General features: G+C 37.4%; 1 protein-coding gene across 2 annotated transcripts in view; it reads left to right on the top strand.

Annotated features, from left to right (window-relative positions):
• Positions 1 to 6,663: 6,663 nt before the first annotated feature.
• The window catches only part of gabrg2 (gamma-aminobutyric acid type A receptor subunit gamma2), a 41,722-nt gene continuing 25,426 nt past the window's right edge, over positions 6,664 to 22,959 (top strand). The window contains exons 1-4 of one of the 2 annotated variants that reach the window (XM_080866239.1): positions 6,664 to 7,119; positions 14,308 to 14,447; positions 18,920 to 18,987; positions 22,177 to 22,397. In XM_080866239.1, the coding sequence (XP_080722365.1) occupies positions 7,010 to 7,119; positions 14,308 to 14,447; positions 18,920 to 18,987; positions 22,177 to 22,397 (539 nt within the window). In that variant the 5' untranslated portion in view covers positions 6,664 to 7,009. The remainder of the gene's footprint in view (positions 7,120 to 14,307; positions 14,448 to 18,919; positions 18,988 to 22,176; positions 22,398 to 22,959) is intronic. The other variant, XM_080866240.1, reaches the window with a different exon arrangement.

Below are 22,959 nucleotides of genomic sequence, written 5' to 3'. Positions count from 1 at the left end.
CTCTTTTCCTGGTGTGGTGCTTTGGATGTCATTGAGACAAAAGAGTTTATGGCTGATGGTTGATGTGATGGTGAAGTGATTCCTAGGGACTTTCCATTTAGTTACAACGAGTGTCCTTGCGCTTTCCAAGTGCAAGGACACTCAGTAGGCTCCACTGGGGCTTTTTTCTATAGAAAACATAGCTTTTTTTAGCTATTTTATAAAAAGGACTCAAGATAACATACATTGATTTGCAGTAACATCTTTTGTTGGCACATGAAGTATAAATTTTAGTAAAGCAGAGAAGACCATTTGGAAGTGAACACTCCTGCAATTCTTTAAGTGGTGAACATCGTGATGTGACGGCAGCCACGGGAAGAAAGGAATTCCTCTATAAAGTTGTTCTCTGTAGCAATGAAAGTAGTGCTTGAATTCCCAGTGCATTAACATTCTGCCAGAGGAACAGCTAATCTTGATGGCAACTGTTGTGTAATGATAGGGAGATTTACTTTTGATAGAAAAATGCATCACACTGTAAGTACATCTCAAAGCAGATAAATACGCTGGCAGCTCCACATCTGTGTGTGTGTGTGTGTGTGTGTGTGTGTGTGTGTGTGTGTGTGTGTGTGTGTGTGTGTGTGTGTGTGTGTGTGTGTGTGTGTGTGTGTGTGTGTGTGTATGGGGGGAGGGAACATTTGTGTATTACAGCTTTCTAACACTTCCGCTCTCTCTCTCTCCTCTTTCTCTCTCTGGGTTTAGAATGAAGAGACAAATTCCTAATGGATGAACACAAAAATGTTCTAAAACCTCTCCGCATATCCCAATATCCTCCTGTTTTCACTTACTTGGCAGTGCTATGTAAGCAACTTGCAACACTTCCATTCTGGCATCCCTGTTTTTTTCCCCTTATATGCATCCGTAGTGTCTGCATCAGTGATTTTGGGTTCATATACAGTTTGTGTTTGATAAAGCTTTGACGAGAAGAGAACAAAAAAGCCTCCGAAATAATACGAGAACTGAAAGCAGGAACTCAATGTGATCTACCTTTGGGAGTGGAGATTATACCTGCTTAACGTCAAACTAACCAAATACCATACAAAGAGGCTATGATTTCAGCCAGCTGAATTTGCCCCGAATCACAGTGGAGAGGTTAGATGCTGGCATGAACGTCATAAATCACATTTCTGGGACATTTGTAAGGCTCATGGGCAGCAGATCATCGAATCTGCCCATTAGGGATACATAGCAAACTGAATTTCTAAATAACTATTATTGTTTGTTTAGTCTGGATCAGAACAATTGAGACAGAACAAAATAAGTTGTGTATTTGAACTTTTTTCAAGGTGGCAAAAAAAAAAAACCCTGAAAACTTCAATAAAATATATTGTTTATATTTTATTCACTGCCTCTCATCCCCTTTTGATTTCAAGATCATTTGCCAAACTCAGATGGTGTAGCCTTTCATATTTTCTTTTTTGGAAGAAAAACAACAAAAAGGCATTTTTTTTAGCACTAATTTTGCAGCTGCACCTGTATGTGGTTTGAGATGTATTCAATGCTCGCAGTATTGAATGCTCGCAGTATTGAATGCTCGCAGTGTCTTTATCATTAGCCCAAAGGAGCTACCACGAATATATGAAGGATGAAAGAATAAAATAATGGAAAAATGCATAGCTAATTCAGTCATGCCTTTTGCAGTGTGCAATAGTCCTCAAGTTTCAACATCGGGCTCCTTGAACATTTCCTTAATGAGGAGTGTCAGTCTGTGAGCTGCAGGCTAATTCAGTTGTCACTTAGTGAGAGGTAGGATACAACCTGGACAGGTCACCTACTCACAGGTGCCTTTAAAGTTCCAAGAAAGTCAATTTATTAAAGTCACGTTTCTTTCATCCAGAAAATACAGGCATGACACAATTTATGTGTTAAGAAAAAAACATCAGCAAGAAGGTAAAAGCAAACTGCAGAAAATCAAGAGGCCTGGAGATGTTCCTCTTAAGGGGGGCCCTCATTATATCAGCAGGGATCACTAAATGAAACAGCATGGCACGCTGATAGATGAAGGAGCAATTTCCTGTTGAGTTTTAGTAAAGACATATTTGAAAGAATATTGGACGTTGCCTTATAAAACACAAGCAAAATAAAGAGTGAATGTTAGTTTGAGTGGTCTCCAGTCTGGCCCCAATTCAGATGTGGTTTAAATTTTTAGTATTGTCAGACCACAGAGAGTGCTTTCTCGTGTTCATGTCCGAAAGTGCTCAGTATGGATGGATGTGTTTGCACATTTTCTAGGCTTAATAAACAGAATACCTATCTGGCCTTTTACTCTGGCTGTTTGTGGTGAGGGTGGTGGCTCTCACTTTATTTTAACTAGAATAAGTTTCAGATTTTGTTACGCGAAATTGACTTCTACTGTGTTTGGATTTTTTGCTTTTGATGTTACATCGTTTTGTCTTAATTGCCAGGTTGTTTCTAATATACAATAGTGGTTACAGTAGATCATTCTGTTCTCACAGCTTGATGTTAACCAAGTGGGGCTGTGACAGCATATGTGTGGGTTGTAAAACTGGAATGATAGTGGAACTGGGCATCTGTGTGTTCAGTGTTGCCATTATAGAAGACTATACCTCCCCCAGCTCTTATCTAAAGATGACACAACATATTATCACAGCCAGACTCACACATGTCACCCTGTCTGGATAGAGAATGGATGCCATTAAAGATGAGATCATTACTGAAATTTTTCAAGCAGACATGTAACTAAACTAAGCCTTCACATGCCAGTGCTGTCACTGTCCTAATGTACCCGTTTTATTATAGAAATAATGAAATGTGTATATTATAATACAGCATAACTGCGGTGACAGTTATGCTGTGTTATGAAAAAGGTCTACCAACTTTTGTTGCAGACCAAGCACACCCCCTATTGGCAATGGCAATGCCCAGCTGGACAATGTGCCCATGAAAGGCTTCATTAAATGACAAAAAGTCCAAGGCGTTAACCCAGCCTACAAACTCCACAGATCACAATCGGATTGAGTGTCTGTGAGGTGCGCCAGAATAAGCCTGATCCACGGAGGCCTTATTTTGCAACCCACAGTAAACAAAGGATCTGCTGCCAATGTGCCGATGCCAGAAACCCTCACAGTTTCAGATCCCAGATAGATAGACAGATGTCCTGTACTGCAACCTACATTGTTTTGACCAATAATTTCCATTTCAGTCTAAACCAAGTGTGTTAACTCAGATTTCAATGAATGTTACCAAATCATTGACTTTCTAAAGCATAAACAAACTTCTTGTTCAACTTCATGCAGGTGCAGTCTGCAAAGGATATGCTGTCTCTAGAGGAGTTGAGAAAATACCCAGTCAACAAGGACATGTAAGGTTAAGGTGTGGGCACCAAGATAATTTTACGAGTAGGCTTCTAGATTTGGTTGGTTATGAATAACCACATGACTATGATCAACAGCATTTTTTTTTGTCAAAAAATGATTATTTCCGTCTTGCTCACCTTTAAAATGAGGTGGTTAGTACACCATCTGATAACTTACTCATTTTTGAATGTCTGTATTGCAATCACAATCATCTGAGTAATTCTGTGCATGGCTGGAAGACTAGCCATTTTTGTTAGCATGTGGAGTAAAAAGAACAGGCTTGCTAACATGGGTGTGTGGAGCTCCAGTGCTAACTTAAGGCTGAGATAGACCTTAACCCACTGAGTCCTATTTGCCACCGGATAATCATAGAGTTGACATCAGACTGTTTAAGCTTCTGAATGATGGGGCTGGAGAGTGTTAAAAATGGTGTGGAAGGCAATAAAAGCAACTGAGCATAAGCTGCACTGTCCTCAAGATGTTGTAAAACCAAATGGATAATAGCAGAAACAGCATCTGTACCCCACCTCTGTCTATGAGTAAACCGCAGAGGGTCTAGTTTACTGTTCACACCTGATTTCAACACAGACACCATGCATTTCTCCAGGCATTTCATTGTCCAAGTGTTGACAGGTCAGAGGTATTTTAATTGCACAAGGGGGACCTAAACAATGTTAGGTAGCTATGTTTCATGTTGTGGAAGATGTGTGTAGCTGTAGCTGTTTAACACTTACTTTATGTGTTAATCAGGGTCCACATACTTGCCAGTATGAGGTTACTAAATCATAACAGGACAAACACACCCAGATGAATAGGATTTTTTGAGGTAGGTCACTGCAGTGGAGACCAGGTGCATCACTGACACGAGGATGCACCAGTTTGGCTCAAATTTCTGCTGTGACTACTGAACCAAGTGGATCTAACCTGACATCTCTGCCTATGTGAGAGACAGTATAAAAAAAGAGATATTGGGATTTTAGCTGGCTTCCTTGCATCACCACAATAAATGTTTGAAATAAGTTAGTCAATATGTCTATTTTGTGTGCACTTAAAAAAAATCTAGTTTAATGTCTTCCAGTAGTGAAATAAATATCCGTCTGCCTTTGACTTAATTGACTGTTTAACTTTAGTGGCAGTTGGGTGTATCAGCATTTATCTAAATTACTACTTCCATCTAAACTAGATCAATACCTCCTTGTGCTGAACAGATTATCTGATGGTGACGTTTGGGCCAAGGCCCGCTAGGCCAGAGCCTATGACAGCTGGAGAACTGCATTAATATGACTGCAGAGGAAAGAGGGATACTGGTCCCTAGATATGCTCTGTGTGTGTGTGTGTGTGTGTGTGTGTGTGTGTGTGTGTGTGTGTGTGTGTGTGTGTGTGTGTGTGTGTGTGTGTGTGTGCGCGTACGCGTGCACATGAGCTGATAACAAATAACCTTAAACCCTTTTCTTTCAGGAGGATATCCCAGCTATCATAAGGAGAGAGCCAGGGTACACCCTGGAAAGGTTTCCAATCTGCCTTTGGCAAACAAACAATTAAATAAAAAATTAATAAAAATAAATAAATAAATAAAATAAAAATCCCTGTTTGGCTTCGGGGGATTTCTTCAGTACAGTTGAGTATGGTCAAACAAGTGTTCATCCAACTGATCATAGAAGAATCTAGGTGATTGCCAATTTATTCCACTTTGAGAAATGTTGCAGGGTTGATGAAGCATCTGCCAATTTATTTAAGGTGATTAGTCTACATGGAACTCCTCTTGCCACAAATAAACACATAATAATGTTTTCAAATCAGGTACACTCCATGCAGGTCACACTTGCCAGCTGCAATCAGTGCTGATTGCTGGAATCCAATTTTAATAACTAATACTTAAAAACTAGAATCAGACTTTAGGTGATTAACATTCTGGGTCAATGAGTGTATGGCAAAAAGAACAACAAAAATGACCATAGTTGACCATGACTGTAAACTAGGGCAGAAAAAAAGTGATATTGAATGCCTCTGGAATTAATATAAAGAGTGGAATTTGGAGTACCAGACTCCAGATGAATAGAGACAAAAGAATGTGAGGATAAAAATATTTTTACTTATTTGACTGTACAAACATGCAGTAAACTACTGCAGAAAAAAAAACTCAGGTTAAAGATGCATACAAATAAAAGTTTCAGTAAAACCAGAATACAAAACATCGGTGATGAGAACATGTGGCTTCATCTTCCTGCCACCATTTCTGTCAGTTTCCCAAGAACCAGTTTAATTCTCTATGTTGTTGTGTTTTATTTTTTGAGTTCCTCTATCTTTGCTCTTCTGGATTAACATTTAAAAATAATTCAAACATTTTCTCGAAATGGCTGTTCTGGTCTATTTCTGTAGATGGTTGGGATATGGCACAGGGAGAAGAAAAGAGCTGTACTGCAGCGGAATCATTGATTTATGAGTCAGGAAGGGAAAGGCTACAGTTTTTGTATTTAGAATTATGATATTTTTCTTCTTAAGCTTCTTTTCAAGAATTCACTGAACTGTAGTTAGCAAAGATATTGCATTAGCATACTTACACGAAGATACTGAAATGGATACCAAAGCATTATACATATCTCACCTAAAAAAACCTTCCCAGACTGGATTAAGATAAAGAAAGATATAATAAACATGTTTATTAGACATGTCAGCTTGCTAACTGAATACAAATATAACCTGCTGCATGTCATATAATCAATTTATGTACAAACATGCAACAACGCAAAGCAATCATTTTGGAAATAATAAATAAGTGTAAGATATTAATTTACCTGTGTTTACCTTTTTTCTCTCTGTTATGTTTTCTGTTATCTGGGCCATGCAGCCAGTATTCATCTGACTTTAAGCAGCAACGAACTGACTGGATTTGTCCTTAGTGCTGATTGGTTGTTCTGTATGTAACGCAGACGCAACTGATAGAGCTGTCCGAGGTTCTGATAGAGTGATTTGCCTGGGCTCATGCCTGTAGCATATTAAACCATTCCAAGCAGATGTGTAAGACACCAAGAAACACACAATCATATCTCATCTCAATATATTAATACATTAGTGTAATTGTAATTATAACAGTCTAACACACACACACACACACACACATACATACATACATACATACATATATATATATATATATATATATATATATATATATATATATATATATATATATATATATATATATATATATATATATATATATATATATATATATTCAAAACCTTAACTTGGTGCTTCCGCTTAGTGAAACCACGCATGTGTTGATCCGTGCTGCAGCAACGTGCATCAGTTCCTCTCTGACCCCAGTGTTAATCTGCATTCAGACTGAGGCTTCGCTGCCTTTCTTGGCTTCTCGATAGTGGAGCAGCTTATTTCTTGGGGCTTCGCTGTTTTGTACCAGTCTTGTAGGCCCCTGCCAGTGCTGTCGAAACGGCAACACACACGCACGAAGACGGGCGATACGAAACGAAGCTTTTCGACTCGCGTCGATTTTGTTTTGGCTGATTTCACACCGCCGCGCGCTCGCCTCCAGTCTCGATTTGCAGAACGGCTACTGCTAGCGTGCGTAATGTATCGCAGAGAGGAAACAAAGTAAATAGACGGACACGTCCATCTGCAAGAAAGAGGAGACGAAGATGGTGATGATGGCTTCGCCAAAATCAGCCTTCAAATGCTCGATACCGATGCCTTCCCTCCCGCTGAAGCTGCTTTTCTGGGTGTTTATTGTCGTGAATCACTCTACAAGGTAAGATATTAACGCGTATTTTTTCTCAAAACCACGACTGTGTTTCGGCCCGTTGGTCAGCATGTTTCAGATTTTTAACAGCAAATATAGCAGTGCCTCCATTCCAACACTGGCGTGCTATTAAGGGGATCCTGAGCCGTTGGGTAGCTGAGAGGATGTCGTTTTGTATTTAGGGGGAAAAACCGGAGCTTTCGGTGTACATGTGGCACGTTTAATTGCGGTTCCAGTTGAAGTGGAATATTGTTAATAATATTAAAATTGCCTCAGCGATACACGCATGCACATTGTATGTGTGCTACACCCTGTGTATCAATGTGTTGTTGGTGTTTTTAATTTAAAAAAAATCCTCACAAAGATCTACAGATTGAATATTTGGCTTTGAAAAGCGAATAACAGTGATACACATTTATATGACGATACCAGTGTCTCCCTCCCAATCTGCCCCGCGTTAGATGTAGCATAGTGGCAGGCTAAGTTGAGTGAAGCTAAGGCTACATTTAGTCTGTTAAGCTGTCTTCAAGTATATTCTAAGAGTCAAAGCCTTGTTATGAACGCACTGGCCGGAGGAGGTCGAAATGGAATAGAGGCCACATGAAAACAATCGGTTGTTATAAAGGCAAACTTGAGGATAAAGAGGGAACCTTTCCTCCCACGTATTTGAAATAAAAAAATAAGCATTTCAAAATGGCAGACAATCACACAGAGAATATAAATATGAAGGCACAATAAGGAAATGGACAGCACATATGCACTGATCCTTGCCCAACACAGGCACACAACCAAAAACACCTGACATTTCTGCTTTAACTGTGGGCCGAAATTGTGTTTGTTACAAAGACAATGAAAGAGAAGAAAGAAAGCTGTGTGGCTGCTCCTGTGACGACTTCATCCCTGTATAGTGAGATAAGAATACTGGAGAGCAAGGGGATGGTTAGGCTCCTCGCATCGGTTTCCTCTTGTGCTGCTGGAGGGTGAAAAATGGAGGCAGATAAATCAACCGACGTTCAATCACCGTCATGCTGGTCAAAACCTTGGGGCTCCTTGCCCAGATCTACATTGTTAGGCCTGTGTATTTCTAATTGTCTGGAAAAGTAAAGTGGTGTATACAATGCACTTGAGTAAATGCTGCTAATCAATATGTGACCATATGCAGACACCTGTGCGGAGGTCACACTTAAAGTATGACTCAAACTATTTTAGAAGTTTCGGTCCTATGTATGGCATAATGATTAAAATGCATCCACTGACAGGAAGTAATTTATGATTCATGTATGAAAGCTCTTTTATAAGACATCAAGGTCTTTGCATGCATTCAGTATTTTGTGCTACTTTGTGACTCATTGACATTTACTATGTGTAGTGATGTCAGACTGCATCACAATACGTTAACCCAGTCAGTTACTCAGGTAGTGCAGTCAATTACTGTCACAGATCAAATTTTGCAGAACACCCTCAAGCAGAAGAAGGGGGAATTTGGTTGCAGATTCTTTGGTATTTTCTTCTATGTGTGGGTAGGTAGGTGTCAGATCTATAACCAGGATCCACTAGAAGATTTTCAGGCGAGGGATCATGGGAAGAGGGCCTCGACATGATGGAGTGATGTCAGAATGAGCAAAGTCTGGTGGTACTTACATTATGTGCCATCCCAGATGATGATTTTGCAAACTCAAGCATGTTAGGTAGCAGATGAAATTCGTTACATAAGTCTAATTTATTTATTTGCTTTATATTTTTAACCTTCTAGCATCAGTATTTATTAACTTCCTGACCTCCCACTGAAGTTGGTGGGACTTAATTGATCCATTTTGTACAGAACAAATGTAACATTATATCTCACTCAATCCATTTTGTGTGAGTGCACTTAAGGCCTGAAGAAGAAGAATGCTTGGATTAACAAAGAAAGTTGATTAAGATGTTACGTTGATCTAATTCTTGGACTAGGTGTTGTCTAGCCAGCTAATCTAAAGAAACCCTGACTATGCTGAACTTGAATGCTTCAGTTCCCAAACACTTGGTAACAAAAGAAGATTTAATAGAAGGAAATGGTAAACATGGTCCTGTCTTAACTTTCTTTAAACATGTTGCTAGCATAGTCAAAATGACCTTATAGCTTTCAGTTACATTTTAGAAAAATGGAAAGAATATATAAGATAACATTTATAACGCACACTGTGGTAATTTCTAAAGGCTTTCTGTGTTTCATTGTGGGACAAACATAAAAAGCTAGTGCCATTTATTCAGCACTGTGATTTCTAAGGCAACAAAAGCAAATTAAACTGTAAGTTGAAAGATATATTGATGCTGTCTGTTTATTCAACTAGCGCCTTTGTAGAGTTCAATTTCTGACTACAAAAATCTCTCAGGCAGACGTATTTTCTGTACATAGGATGTAATCTATGTCCATTCAATTTTTGAGCTGCTGTTAAGTATTAATAATATGGGAAACATTTCACTACACATTTTATGCTAATTGTATAAAGTAGCTGTTAGTATGTTAGTATGCCCATTGCAATTATCCCTATCTGCCACCGATTCTCATCAATTTGTCGGTATTTTTAGACAGAATTCCATCGAATTGGAAACCTACAGTGAATTAAATGGTCTGCCAAACTGCCATACATCATCTGCTTCTTGTCACTTGGAAAGGGTCAGGAGTTTTGACAAACTGCCATGTATTCCATAATTAACATCATGTGAATTTGTGTCTTAGAATTCCTAAAAGTCAGTTCATAGCAAAGACATGTTGTCATTTTTATTTTATTTTATTTTTTCTGCCTATAGTGAAGACAGTTTGACAGGTCAGTAAAAGAAACAGGCAACACTCATGGTTACCTTTCTACAACTGAGAAACTCTGGTAGATATTGAAGTCAAAGAAATTTTGGAATAAAGGTGGGAGGGCTTAAGTTGAAGCACTTTGGCCTCCTGTTGTTATAGACACACATATGTATTTACATATATATATATATATATATATATATATATATATATATACTCACTTTTAAAGAGTCTAAATTAATAGATTTTGGCGCTTTAAGTCTCAGTCATACAGGCCTAGAGACCATGTGACAACCTCTGGTTGCTAGGGAAAAATGTGTCTTGGCAAGTGGTTGCTGGAGGTTGCTAAGTGAAATTGGTCTCAAAGACACAAAGAGGGTGCTGTACCAAAAAGCTTCTTGTAATTAGTGTGGTCACCTGTAGTTTGCATTCAGCTGCAACACAAGTTGAAAAAATGAGCAGCTTTTATTTGGAAGATTAATTCTATTTATCGTTTGAGTAACAAAAATGCAATTGCGTCGTGGTTTTCAGTGTAGCGTGATATACCTCAGTGGACTAGAAAAATAAACATTTAGTGTCTTGGCCAGCGTGACTCAGGCCTTAGCTGTTGGTTTCACAGACAGACAGCAACAATCACAGTCACAGAATACAAATTTTTCCCGCTGTACTTGTGTTTGCCATGGAGCCAACAACTGGTTTCTAGGCCTGTGTGACTGGGATTTAACTTAATGTAAGTGAAATTATTACAGAAACGGCTCATTATATTCGCCCACTGATCAAAATCTATTAATATGCTCTAATCTTTGTAATGTGGTTTACAGTGGATTGGTCTGTAAATAGATTGGTTGTATTAGGATCCCAGAATGCAGTTAAGTAGAGCAGTTAAATCCTGGTAATTGGATGTTAATATTACAGCATGTGAGTAACACAACTTCAGTTGTTCATTTATTTAAATTTCCAGGTTGATTAAAGGAAAAACAAAATATAATATTTGAAACGTTTAGAGCCATATGATTTGTCAGTAAAATATCATTACTAACAAAATACAACTGTATATTTTTTCTTTCATTAAAGGTAGAGTCTGTGAAAAGTGTTGCATCAACAACATCATGTACAGAAGAGTTTGTTGTGTTGTTGCCAAAGGTGCAAGATAAATTTCATGTTGAGTAATAAGGATCATGAAGGTTCATTAGATCATGCTGCTTTATTGGCTGCAGTTTGGAACATATGTGGTAGAGTGATAAACTGGATGAGGTCGAAAGCTGCTTATACTGCTGATATTACTGATATTATTGTTCTTGGACCCTCTTGTGAATATGTGAAACTGCAGCAGAGGATACTTCACTATTGCTTTGCATGAAACTTGAGATGAGAATTTAATTGAAATTCCAATACTGTCGTTACCACAGTCAATACCAGCACAATTATTGAAGTGCACATGCATAAGTATGAACCCAGATATACACATGCAGCATGCATGTGCAGGCACTAACACGGGGCTCTCTGTGGACCTTCAGGTACAGAATTAATAGGCAAACCCTTAGATCTGCCTGTAGTGAGGAACACATGGCTCTTCCTTTGATCTACTCATATTTGGAACATTTCCATATACACAGAGATATTCTGTGAGATGAATACAGATGATTAAATTGCAGCAATCTGAAAAACTGCATACTCTATCTATCTATCTATCTATCTATCTATCTATCTATCTATCTATCTATCTATCTATCTATCTATCTATCTATCTATCTATCTATCTATCTATCTATCTATCTATCTATGGTAGATATCCCATTCTTTTGTTTTGGTAATATATGGCTCTTAATGGTATCTAATGTAGGAGGACTGCTGTTCAAAACATTAGTCACACCCAACTGAAGAACACAAGAAAGCTATCAGTGCTTCTACCCTTGTGTTTTACCATGTTTTTTTCATTCTTTCTCATTCTTTACTATTTTATTCTGACATCTCCCCATCTAAAGCCTCGTTGAAAGCTCACAAATATTTCAAGGTTGCTTTTCTGGTCTGTTGGCCATCTCCTTGATCTAATCCAGCTGTTGCTAGAGGTGCCCAAGTGATCCTGATCTGTGATGGTATGAGGATTAGAGCCAAGAGAGGAAGTGTCCAACCATTTAGGTATCTTCTCATCTACTTTCTTATCTGAAACTCCCTGTTTTTTTTTTTTTTACTAAATCAGTATGTATATATAAAAGGAAGTGTTGATAAATATTCAGACATAAAAATAAATTATTTAGACATAAGACCAGTAAAACATCATTAAAAGACACACATAAAAACAGAATAGGCTGAAGGCAAAAAAATTGTCTGAAATCAATTTTAGACCAAAATGTTTTTGTGTGCTTATTTTCAAAGCACTCGGCTTTAAAGCAGATTATATATGTTTCTTTGGGACCCTTTTGAACACCTAATATGATATAGGTCAAGTATGTATTTGTAGAGAAGCTAAAAGGTTTTTGTATAGTTTTGCTGCAGTATTTACACAGATCTTCATTGACATTCTTATTGGCCTGCTAATCTCAGGAAAACCTGACCACCAAACTGCATTTCTTTATGTATTCTTTTCCTTCATGAACAAAAACCTTCTGGAGGGCAGTCCAACCACTGATTGTATAATGAACTGCTGTCTTGGTAAATCACACACTAATTACATACAGATTGTGCTCACACAAATTGAATGAAAAGATGTAGTGCAAATTTAGCTTGTGCTTGTATGCCTATAAATCTGCCCTGTGATCTCTTTCACCAACATGCCTCTTCTCTGTTCTTCTCTGTTCTTCTCTGTATGTTACTTACATATCTTCATCTTGCCCACTGGCAGTAAAAATCTTATCTTTTATTTTAAAAATGCGTGTTAATGGAAGGTCTTTTGAAGTATAGGATGTTGTAAGCTGATTAATTGTCCCTTTTATATTACATTAAGACTGCTTTTGTTTTAGTAATATAATTTACCAGGATCATACTTTGGTGTTGGATAGAAGGGAAAGCATTTACAGCTCAAGTGTGGTGGTATATGTGATATATGTGATAAGTCTGAGGTGAGAAAGTAAACTCTGGAAAAATGTCCTGTCCTCACATATATTTGGGCTCCTTAAAACCAGCTTTTCTGACAGATTCCCTTGTTTGAATTTATTCATTGTTTCTATAGAATCACTGACCTGAAAATTAAAGGAGAGTTTTAGCTGTTACTGGAAAAAAAATACAGCAAAAGCACACACAAATCTTACACGTACTTACATTTAAAAAGAAAATATTTTGCAGATGGTATTATCGTTGTTAGACAGTTGTTGGCTTTAGTTTGTTTTTGTCCTTCATCACATACTCAATGCATAGTTGTATCCATTGCTAAAAAGAAAAAATAAAGTCATTTGAGGTTTAGTGTAACTGACTTAATGGTCAAATTTCAATAGAAATTTACTTTCATCCCTTAAGAATCTGTCACACAGATTTTGTTTTTTCCTGATTGGAAGAAAACAAAATGTTATATAAGTGAGTCATCATTACTTAATTGATTATTATTTATTTAGGTTACAACTGTCTGAACTATGGTGAGTTGGTATTACTAATACTAACAAGGTTGCTAACTATCAAACTGCAATATTTTAAACATGAACATCATGTCTTGATAGGGACAGAGTGTGAACAAGGCTTCCAGGAAGACTAAATAAATGATTAAAGCCAGTGCCACACGGGATTGTAGCTGTCATATACTTTTATATATTATCTTAGCTGCACATATCTGTATGACCCTCGCTTCATCTTGAGGTCACAATTAATATTTTTTTCCAACAAGACTGAGAACAGCAAAATTATGGCAAAAGCAGATCTGCATTTATGAATGCGTTCATACAAATTCAATTCTTTTCACATCAGATATCAGAAAGCAAGCAGTCTGTTTGTACTCCGAGTTATCTGATCTAAATGCATCAAATGATTGAACTGTAAATACCGGCAGGCTGCTCATCAAAAACTGCCTTAAAATATCAAATATATTCAAAATATCTCATAAGGGTATTGAAAATATATGTCTATAGAAATATGTTTTTCCAAATAGTAAGTGAGCTAACAGATTTTACAGTGAGAACAAATGAAACTGAATGTCATGAAAGTTTAAGAAATGAGGCATTTGCCTACACGGAGGACACGCCTTGTATTTGTTCTTTTATTTAACTATGCAAGTACTTTGTTACACAAAAAATACCAGGAACGAAAAAAAAAATATTAAATCAATCCTTTAATCTTTAAAATACCTTTCTCTTTCTGTCTTTCTCACCTAAAGATTTCTGCTTTAAAAAAAAACCCACATGGGAAACCACTGGGAAAGAATCTACTTTGTATCCCTTCAAAAGAATTTGCTGATTATATGCATTTTTTTACTCTCTCCCTTGCAGCTCCGTCCAGAGTGATGACGATGATGAGGTGTCTAACAAGACGTGGGTGCTGACTCCCAAAGTGTATGAGAGTGATGTCACACACATCCTAAACAGCCTACTAGATGGATATGACAACAAACTCAGACCTGACATCGGAGGTGGGCGCTGATTTTTCACAGATAATATGTTTAGTCACAGAATCATAAAGATATCTGGCAAAATTTGTAATTAGAGCTATTCAACAACGAGTCAACAGTACTTAGGCTTAGGTTTTGGGTTAAGAGTTATAATAAAAGTGACTTGTGTTACACTGATGTTACTGTAGACCGAAATGTATAACCTACTGAACCAGGTCTAGATTTGTAAGAGTGGTTGCACAAAGTTTCATTAACAATCCAGAAACAAAGACCTTTAAATGAAGCAGCTGGCAGTGTACTAAACACAAACCAGACAAACACACTTATAACCTCTGTTTAACAACAGAATTAGCCTTATGAATCATTGAATACATAATTCATAATAAAAAAAATAGATTTAGATGTAGTTATAATTATTAAGTCAATTTTCAGTAAAACAAAGCATTCATTTTCTGGTTCACTCATAAAAAGCACAGCCATTTCAAACATAATATATAGATAATGAAAGTAAAACTTCCTCGCCATAGTCTTAAAATTTCAGTAGTCTTTAGAAATTGTGAAAAAACACTGTTGAAGCTTTATACCAGCTGTCTTTTTTTTCCGAGACCCTTACTTCTCGTAAAAAATGCACATGCATGCAGTACGGTCAGGGAAACTGTCACCATCCTGCAAGTCTGTAGACAGCTATCTTACTCTCTGGAGTCTGACAGACAGCTGAGCAGGACTCCTTGTCTGCAGAAGCCTATCACGTCCATCTGCAAGACCAGATAAGGGAGATACTCAGTACCTTTGAATACTTGATTAATGTGTCAGTGGTTTCCTGGGAAACTCAGTTAAAGTCAGAAATAGTGTTTAAGTGACATAGTGTCAAATAATAAAGCTGCACCAGTCTACATGGTACTATAAAAATTTGCTTGCTCACCCACTATAATATTCATACACATTTGGCACTGTCCAGTGCTGTATTCAGGCAAAAAATGACAAGGATAGTTTATAAAAATCCTTTACTACTTACTTCTCTGCTTTGTGAAAGCTTATACCATCGTTAAGCAATTTTGTTGCAACAAAAGGCCATAGTCCATTGTGACAGATGGAATACAGCACCAGAAAGATTTTGACCTAATTTCAATCATAACTTTATTAAGCATGACTAATGAATTGACCTAAATGATAAATTTATTCTGCGCATGAATGTAGCAGAGTAATGTTGATGTAGCATCAGCAACAAATCCTTTACATTAGTCTGTATTCATGTTTTCCTGTATACGATGTACATTATTATACGTATTTTACAGTATATTTAATACCACCTATAAAGTGACAGGTTTTATGAGGGATGGTCATTATTCTTGATACTTTGAAAGTGGGTCTGTGCTATAAATTGAAGAGCAGCTTAGATGTGCTTTGAGGTGAAGCTGCAACCAAGAGAGCCGCTGCTTAGCTGGGCGGCTGACTGCCACAGTCTTAGCCATCATCTTCAAATGTTCTGTGATCTTGCTCTCTCAGCGCTAGTCTTCCAGCTGCCACCAAGTTACACATCTACACAGGGGATATAATTAACTGGCTGTACTGTCATCTGAGCCAACAACCAACCAGTCATACCAAGGCAAAGTGAAGTTTCTACTCCACTTCTCAGAGCTCTCAAAGTTGTGGATTTAGATTAATTGCTGATTGTGCCATAGCTTCCACCGGAAGTCCATCGTGATGCTGATTTAATTTTAATGGAACTAGAGTGTATTGTATATAAAGAATTGAAGCAATTGGACTGTGAGACAGAAAAAATGTTGTAAGACTCTTAGAGGTGATCAGGGTTTTTTAAAGATCCACTAATATGGAGAACAGAAGCAAGGACTTAGAGTTGTTGTACACTTAGTTAGATGATGTTAGGCTTAAGCTTTAAAATGGCTCGTGATGTCCATTAATAGTTTGTTAGCTAACTGAGTAGTGGATGGATTGGCTTGTTTTATATTGTTACTAGGAGGAAGTTTGAATTTTAGGAAGACAATAAAACATTTCTTTTCATATCAATGATATATTTTAGGACTGGGCGATATCACCCAAAATTCATATCTCAATATTCTTTAGCTGGATGGCGATATATGATATATATCTCGATGTTTATTGAAGTTATGCAAAAAATAAAATGAGATGTACAGTATTTGATGGCATCCTTTGTTCTTAGACTCATATATACAGTAGTCTGGATGACCGCCATCTGCTTAAAGTTCTTTTTCTTCACATAAGTAAACAAAAAGAAGAGAAAAACAAAACAAAACACACAAACGATGTTTTTTTAAAGCCATAAAGTAAAAACAAAAAGAGAGTTCTTAGTCACACTGTGTCCCAGATCTCACACAGGCACTTTTATTAACATACAGCGTAGATGTACATGAAAAAATTACTCAGAAATAAATTATCAGCATTTATTAAATAATAATGCTCCATAAATTAAATAAAACAATGTTGTTTTTGTGCATAACAAAAAGCTCACAATTGTGCAGTCAAAATCTAAATTAAAAGATGCTGAGCATAGTAACAAAGACAGATTTTGCAGCTGCTCTGTTCCCAACTTCTAATGCGTGACTGACAGCCTGGAGTTTGAAATCCTCTTTGTAACCACGTCTCTGAACAGGTGCCATTTGTGGTCCTTAAACACACACAATACGGTAATATTACGTTGAAATACAGTACGTAGTACTCCACGAGGCTCCTGACTACGGCAGCTGTAATGCTCCAACAATCCATCAAGCGGTGCGGCTTCGTAGCTTACCAAAGTCGTACTAAAACATTTTTTGACAGATTGCTGAGCGCCTTGTACCACATAAAAGCGGTTCGCAGTCAGTAAGCACAACCAGAACTCCTACATAAGGAGCACTGTCGAGTTCTGGGAAAATGAAAGGATTTTAGGCCGTGCAGCCTCGTGCATGGGGCTGAATGGCGTCAACGCGTGAGCGCTGTTAGCTCATTAGCTGATCTTGTTGTTGCCTGCAGGTGAAGCGATGGGGGAGGGGGAGTTACAAAAGTGGACGAAGGAGAGGCAAACTCGCGGCTCCACAAGTATAATTATAACCTGACATAGACTATATCGATATGAACAATATTGTCACATCTCATATCTCGTATAAAAATATATCGATATATTTAAAAACTCGATATATTGCCCAGTCCTAATATATTTTTTGTTAGTCCCAAAATTTGATGTTTTTTTTAAATTTATGATTATATATGTCCCTTATGATTTCATTGATATATCCCGCCCCACTTATTTACAGGTAACAATATTTGAGACCATTGCATATGTGTCTCATTGTTTTGCATGCATGTGTTTGTGTTCATTCGCGTGCAAACAATGTCAGTAGGGTGGGAGTGCAACACACATTTATGTTTGCCTTTGAGGGACATGGGAAATGGATGCAAACCTGCACTCACTTCCTCAGTCTCTCTCTCACACTCACTAAAGCTCCTACATCAAACCTTGAGGGTGGTTGAGTTTTAACCTGACTGTCCTCTAAGACATAGCAGCCAGTCATCCATGAAGATTAGATAGCAACATGTACAAGTTGATTCAGGCTACCTCAGAGGCTCTAGCAGAGAATGTATGTCCATTTGACACCAGCGTTCTTGTCTGGTCCCTGGCTGCCTAACTTGCTAACCCAGGAAAGGCAATTAGGCCACAATGGTAAAACATAAAAAGGTGGACAAGTGGTATAACTGCAGGTGCAAAAGAAGATAGATACATGCAAAACATGTGCATGCAAAGGTTTTCTTTGAAATGCATTATGCTTAATTAAAAATCAGACTTTGAACATTCATTGTAAAATTATGTAAAATATTTGTTTTGTGAAAAATGATATCAACAGTGAATACATAGAGAATGATTGTGTGGTTCTCAGAAACCAGTTTGATGTGGAAGTTGCCCATGTATTCTTAGTCTAAAGAAAGGAGGTCTGAACATTTCTAACACTGAAATAATCTAGGTTCAACTCCTTGTTGTCAGCTAAGGAACCTGCAAAACCTTCAGGTTTTATAGGTTCTTTGAGTTCTTCCCATAGACTTTGATGTAAGGTTGGATGCATGTTGCATAGCTTCTGTGATGGATAGAATCATCTACCTTAAATAATGTATTATTGAGTACTCATGGTGTTTGTTTTTTCCCATTGGTTTGAAGAAGATGTTGCAAATTCAAAGCCTGACAAAGATCCACATCAAAATATTCAATTTTCAACAAACTTGGTGCTGACTGTGTAGATGACCTGTTTTCCAGGTGTGAATTAAACAACATGTTCATGTTTCTCCTCTCACTGCCATCTAACTGAACACTGATATTTTCCAAACACTTTCTATTCACACTTTCACAGCAAAGGGAATTGTCGCCTTCTTTTTCCCTTTGATGGTGACATATAAAACAATCTAACCCTTCTGGAAAATTTTGTGCTACCATATGAAAGATAATTTTTACCCTCTAAAATGTTTTTTCCTGTTCTTCATTGCAGTCAAGCCAACAGTGATCCACACAGACATGTTTGTCAACAGCATTGGACCAGTGAATGCCATCAATATGGTAAGTGAATACATTTTTATTGTTAATTATTGTGAAGCTGGTAGAGAGTGCTTTAGTATGCGTAAGTCTTTAGTGTCATTGTAGTCTAGCATTATGATTAAATTAAGTACATTTTATTTATCTCTAATAGTAAGAAATTAATAAATAAAGAAATATTGAGTTATAAAAGATTTTTATTTTAAATTTAATCAAGCAAATACAAAAGAGTTAACATATTGCAGTTGAACACCTCATATGTCTAAATAAGACAAAACATTATAACAGGTAACAATTTTGTGTTGCTCAGCATGCATGCCAGATCTCACGGCAGTATATTTGAATATGACTGTGTGCACTGGCAAATCCTGACATATTCTGGATTTGTACATGCCAAGAATTGCATCTGAGTCAACTGTCAAAGCTTTTTGTGTTTTGTTCAAGTAAATATACTTAATTTGTTATTTTCTTTGGGTCTGGTTTAAAGGCAAGGGCTTTTTAAAAAAAAATTTCTATCATATCTGTTATGATTGTGAATCACGAATTGCTGCTAAAACCATGATACCGTAGCTTTGCTAAATGTATTTCTGTTAACCAATAGCAGTAGTTCATGAATGTTTCTAATGCAGTTCAGTATTTTTGTTTGTTTGTTTGTTATGCTATATACAAAAGTTCTAAAACACTGGGACATCATAATGTTTTCTCAAAAAAAAAAAATCTGTTCATTATTCAGTGTCATAAATCCTATAACAGCGGGGAAGATTGTGGCTATATTTCACATTCGGTGAGATATTGACTTCACACTAATCTTCAGTGGCCCTTTATTTAATCCGATATCACAATAAAGCGTGTAATAGACATGTCGGCCCACCGTGTCCATTTCACACTTTGCCTCTCCAAAACGTGAAATGTACATGCATGCAGAAGTTGCAGCTGAAGAAGATAATTTATTTCAAGCCAACATGAAAATAATCACAGGAAAGTGTTTAAACAGACATTATCCTAGCTTAATCGATTCTGGTGATTAAAGGACCCTGGAATGTACTTCATATGTTTTTACTCACTACAGATTTTGTGGCTTTAAATGTATTATTTCCCCATGATGGTAATGCAGTTTCTGCATGCAGTAATGCGACTTGTGCACGTGTGTCCATTTCACATTTTGGAGAGGCAAACCGTGAAATGAACACGGTGGACCAGTGTGTGTCTATTACACATTTTGTCATAATACTGGGTTGCTATATTGCTTTTCCTTAAAGTTTGATACTGTTTACTGTGTGTGTGTGTGTTTGTGTTATAATGATATTTTTCTTATGATCTTATGTGAATTTAATGATAATACAGAATAAAACGAATAGAATTGTGTGTTTTTTTAAGTACTTTGTTACTTGCCAAGACAAGTCCGTCCAACATGAGACGCATTACTCTTACACAATTTCACATTTCTGTCAGCCAACATGTGTGGGAGAGCTTCTCAACTTCCAAAAATCCCTTTGCTGGATTCTTAGAAGGAAGTTAGAGTGGAAAAAAAAATGTTTGAAATGCTGAATGTTCACTGATTCATATTGGTGACCCCTTAATGCAGAAGTAACAACAAAGTAGGGAAGCGTGGTCTAGAAGGAGGAGATTGATCCTCCTTGTTATCATTTCATGACATGAGCAATCTGTTCTACACTGTGATGCCATTCCATTTTGGTAAGTAGCTAAAACACCCACTCCGCTCTGGCTAAAGTGATGGAAGAAGAGATGCAATGATGGTATCAGTTAGAAAATGTGTGCTTATACTCACATTAGGAAGTCTGCGACCATGCCTGGCTGTGCTTCTATGAAGAGGGCATTTTGACATGAAAGGTTGACTGATTGCCTCGCATTCATATGTAATACATGTGCTTGGGCCAGTCATTTCACACTATAACATGACAAATGTTGTTAGGTTGGTAGTTTTTCTGAGGAGCACAGAGTACTCTGATTGTACGGGGGTGTGAATCTTGGCATGAATACAGTTTTGATTTCTTATTTATGCAGTAGGAATCTAAGATGGCTAAGTAACAAGTTATAAGGGACAGTATAACAGTATAACAGATGGAAAGAGGTCAAGGTCTGAAAAATAAAAAGAATGAATGATACATTGCTGCTTTGTAGCCGCTGCACCTGAACATTTCTGAGCTGCTTTTAGAGCTGTTTGAATACTAAGAAGAATAAAAAGTTCCCAGGCCTTGAAAGATCCCAGACTATTTATGTTTATCATGCTCAGTGGGGCGCAGATGAAGATCCTCGAAGATCCTAAGTCATTCAGCCTTTCTCTTATCATTGTATTTGTACTGTCTGTCTGTCCCTTGTGATAAAAAGGGCTGCTGAAAGGATGGGAATTTTGCCTTGTGAAAATGTTTTTCAAATCTCATTTGGAACTCTTTGGCAAGGATTTAGACTTTATTGTTGGGATAAGCTTTGTCAGAAAGTTAATGCCTCTATGGCCTCTTACACACAAATCCCCAGATTTTTTTCTCTCCTGCTGTACTTCACTTTGAACCTCAGCGCTGAGCCTATCCAAATAACAAAATAAATAACACAGAATGATAGCTCTCTCTTTCTCTCTATTTAATGTTTCACCTAACGCTACACCTGTCACGTTTCACCTATTGCTCTTCTTCTTCTCCCAGAGGTGTATTGCCTATGCTTTCCTCCATATAGTGCGTATGTTCCAACACAGCTGGCATAGTGTCACCGCACTGAATAGGAGACAGAAGGTTTTGTCAATGCCCAGGACAAAGTGCTGCCGAGGCAGCAGGTTATAAGGTCGGGTAATACTTCAGTCGAACAATGGGGGTTATTAATTGCCCCGTTGAACATTTAATTTTCAGGTTGAGGGCGTCAAGCTGGTCTTTTTTCAACAGTGCTCTTTAGCTGCGACAAAAGCACTTCCCGGCCTGAAAAGACACCATCTCCTTTAAGAAAATTGTATGCAAATGCATTTCAGCGTTAAGTTTCCTCTGGCATAGAAAAGTTCCCTCGAGACAGAAAAAAGTTCTCTTTGAGCCCACATTTTTAATTTGGTGTTATAGCATCTCACAGTTTGAAGCTGCATGTTGTTGACAGCGCTAGATGAAATCTTTTATCAGACCTTTATCTGTTGTGTAATGTGAAGCATGTTCAGTTTTTCTGAAGTAAAACTGAACACGACAGTTTGAGTGAAACTGCGTTTTGTGTCGTTAGGAATACACCATCGACATCTTTTTTGCTCAGACCTGGTACGACAGAAGATTAAAATTCAACAGCACAATGAAGGTTCTACGTCTCAACAGCAACATGGTTGGAAAAATATGGATCCCAGATACTTTCTTTCGCAACTCAAAGAAGGCCGATGCCCACTGGATCACCACACCCAATCGCATGCTCAGGATATGGAATGACGGCAGAATACTTTACACGCTGAGGTAAAACGTCAGTGATGCTGGAGCTTCTGATTTGCATGTTTCTCATTCATCTACAACTGACAGATTTATTAAAGTGAATTTTGGAATCTTTGACACCAGCTTAATTTTATCACACTGAATTATTTCTATTATTTCATAATTTATTTATCATTTGTACTTAGTGTTTCATTATTCTGAGTCTTTGGCATTTTGGATTTTGTTCTCTTAGTATTTTGTTATTTTCATTTCTCATTTTCATATGTTGCCTTTAAGCTTCCTAATATGCACAGAGGCCTTAACCTGCATGTAAGGACATTCTACATAAGTAATCTTTACACTGATTATCCTGAACACGCCTTGGGAAATTTTAGCTTCCTGCTTGTTATGGTTAACATTAATTAATGTACAGAAAAATCCATTGTGTTGAATGATTCAGAAAATTGCCTTTTGAGATGGAGGAACACCTGCTTTGGCATGCAGCTTAAAAAAAGCCTTTTAATTTTACATCAGCGTTCAATAGTTTAATTGCTTTAATTTGTCTCAAACCATATAACTCACAATGTTTCTGACTGTAAAACCATGA

The sequence above is a fragment of the Rhamphochromis sp. 'chilingali' genome (assembly GCF_963969265.1).
Source record: "Rhamphochromis sp. 'chilingali' genome assembly, chromosome: 19".
NCBI lineage: Eukaryota > Metazoa > Chordata > Actinopteri > Cichliformes > Cichlidae > Rhamphochromis > Rhamphochromis sp. 'chilingali'.
The sequence above is the reverse complement of the archived record's forward strand: the minus strand, read 5'-3'. Positions and strand labels throughout refer to the sequence as shown.